We start from the raw sequence: 1,253 nt of genomic DNA on the forward strand, positions 1-1,253 counted from the left end.
GCGAGCCCCGCGGCCCAGGAGCCGCCGCCCCCCCGCCTCAGGAACCCGCTCTCCTCCCCAGCTCTAGGGCTTTAAAAATAACCGACATGGCGGAGGAAACGCAGCCATGACAGGGAACCGCTCTGTGCACCCCGGCTGCTGCCGCATGGCCTGCTCGGTGCTGCCCTCGGCGCGGCTGCCCCCCGCCATGCCCGGGCCGCCCTCGCCCCTTCCCGCCGCCCCCCCGCTCCCCCTCCCCTGCGCTGCAGCAGGGGCCGGAGCGGGAAACCCCGTGCGCAGGAGCAGCGGGGGGGGAGAGCGGGAGGAAGGAGCGAGACGCTGTCACACCGTCAATGCTGCAATATCCTTCCGCGCTCTGGAGGGGAAAAAGTAGTTCCCCATTCCCCCGAGCTGGTGGCCCCGAGCGGCTCAGGCACCCCCTCCGGAGTACCTCAGGAAGCGGGGAGAGGGGACCCTCTTGGGAAGGGGGCTCAATCCGGGGGGATTCGTGCTTTTTTCGCTGTGGAGTGAGGTGTATATCCATGCGCAGAGCCGAGCGAAACGAGTCCGGCAGCGGGGCGGGTATATAAGGCGGGCGCCGCGGAGGCATTGCCTTTTCAGTTGAGGACAGAGCTGGTGTTCGGAACATGTCAGGCGGCTCCGCGGATTATAGCAGGTACGGCGCGGCGTGCCGAGGCCCCGGGCCTTTTCCTCGGAAGGGGGCTCGGTGGGCTGTGTGGGGGCGGCCGGGGATGGTCAGGGGAAGGGGGCTGCGCGTGTGGGGCTGCCTGCGCACTCGGAGCGGCGCTCTGAGGGCGGCTGGGCGCTGCGGTCAGACGGCGCCTCCTGCCCCGGCCCCTCCCGCTTCTAGACCTTTCGGTCCCGTCTGCGCCTTCCCCGCTGTTCGGCGAGGGTTTAGTTATATTCTTTGGGGTTCGGTTTTCCGCTGCTGATTTTTCTGAACGATCCCTACCCCTGAAAAAAGGGATATTTTTAATTTCGCCGTATCTACCGCGTGAGTTGTAATTACTGTGTTTAAACGCCTCGTTTAGGGTTTTGGTTTTTTCTTTTAAATCGTGTTGCCCACCCGAGTCCCCCCCCGCGCGTTCCTCCGTTGGTTCGCCCCGGCGGAGCGGGCCTGGGCTGAGGGCGAGACCATTTTGCCGGGGGAGGGGGAGGAGGGGGGCGAGAGGGAGGGAGGGGCGCGGCCCCCGGGCGCTCGCCCGGCGCCTTCCCCCGCCTGCGCCCGGCGGCCATTTGCGCAATCCCAGGGG

At 67.1% G+C, this 1,253-nt stretch overlaps 1 protein-coding gene across 1 annotated transcript in view; it reads left to right on the plus strand.

The window, feature by feature from the left end:
* Positions 1-543: 543 nt before the first annotated feature.
* EIF4A2 (eukaryotic translation initiation factor 4A2) overlaps positions 544-1,253 on the plus strand; it is a 6,641-nt gene continuing 5,931 nt past the window's right edge. The window contains exon 1 of the mRNA XM_014939854.1: positions 544-655. Within this exon, the coding sequence (XP_014795340.1) occupies positions 627-655 (29 nt within the window). The 5' untranslated portion in view covers positions 544-626. The remainder of the gene's footprint in view (positions 656-1,253) is intronic.

This window comes from Calidris pugnax, unplaced genomic scaffold (genome assembly GCF_001431845.1).
Source record: "Calidris pugnax isolate Ruff unplaced genomic scaffold, ASM143184v1 scaffold94, whole genome shotgun sequence".
Taxonomy (NCBI): Eukaryota; Metazoa; Chordata; class Aves; order Charadriiformes; family Scolopacidae; genus Calidris; species Calidris pugnax.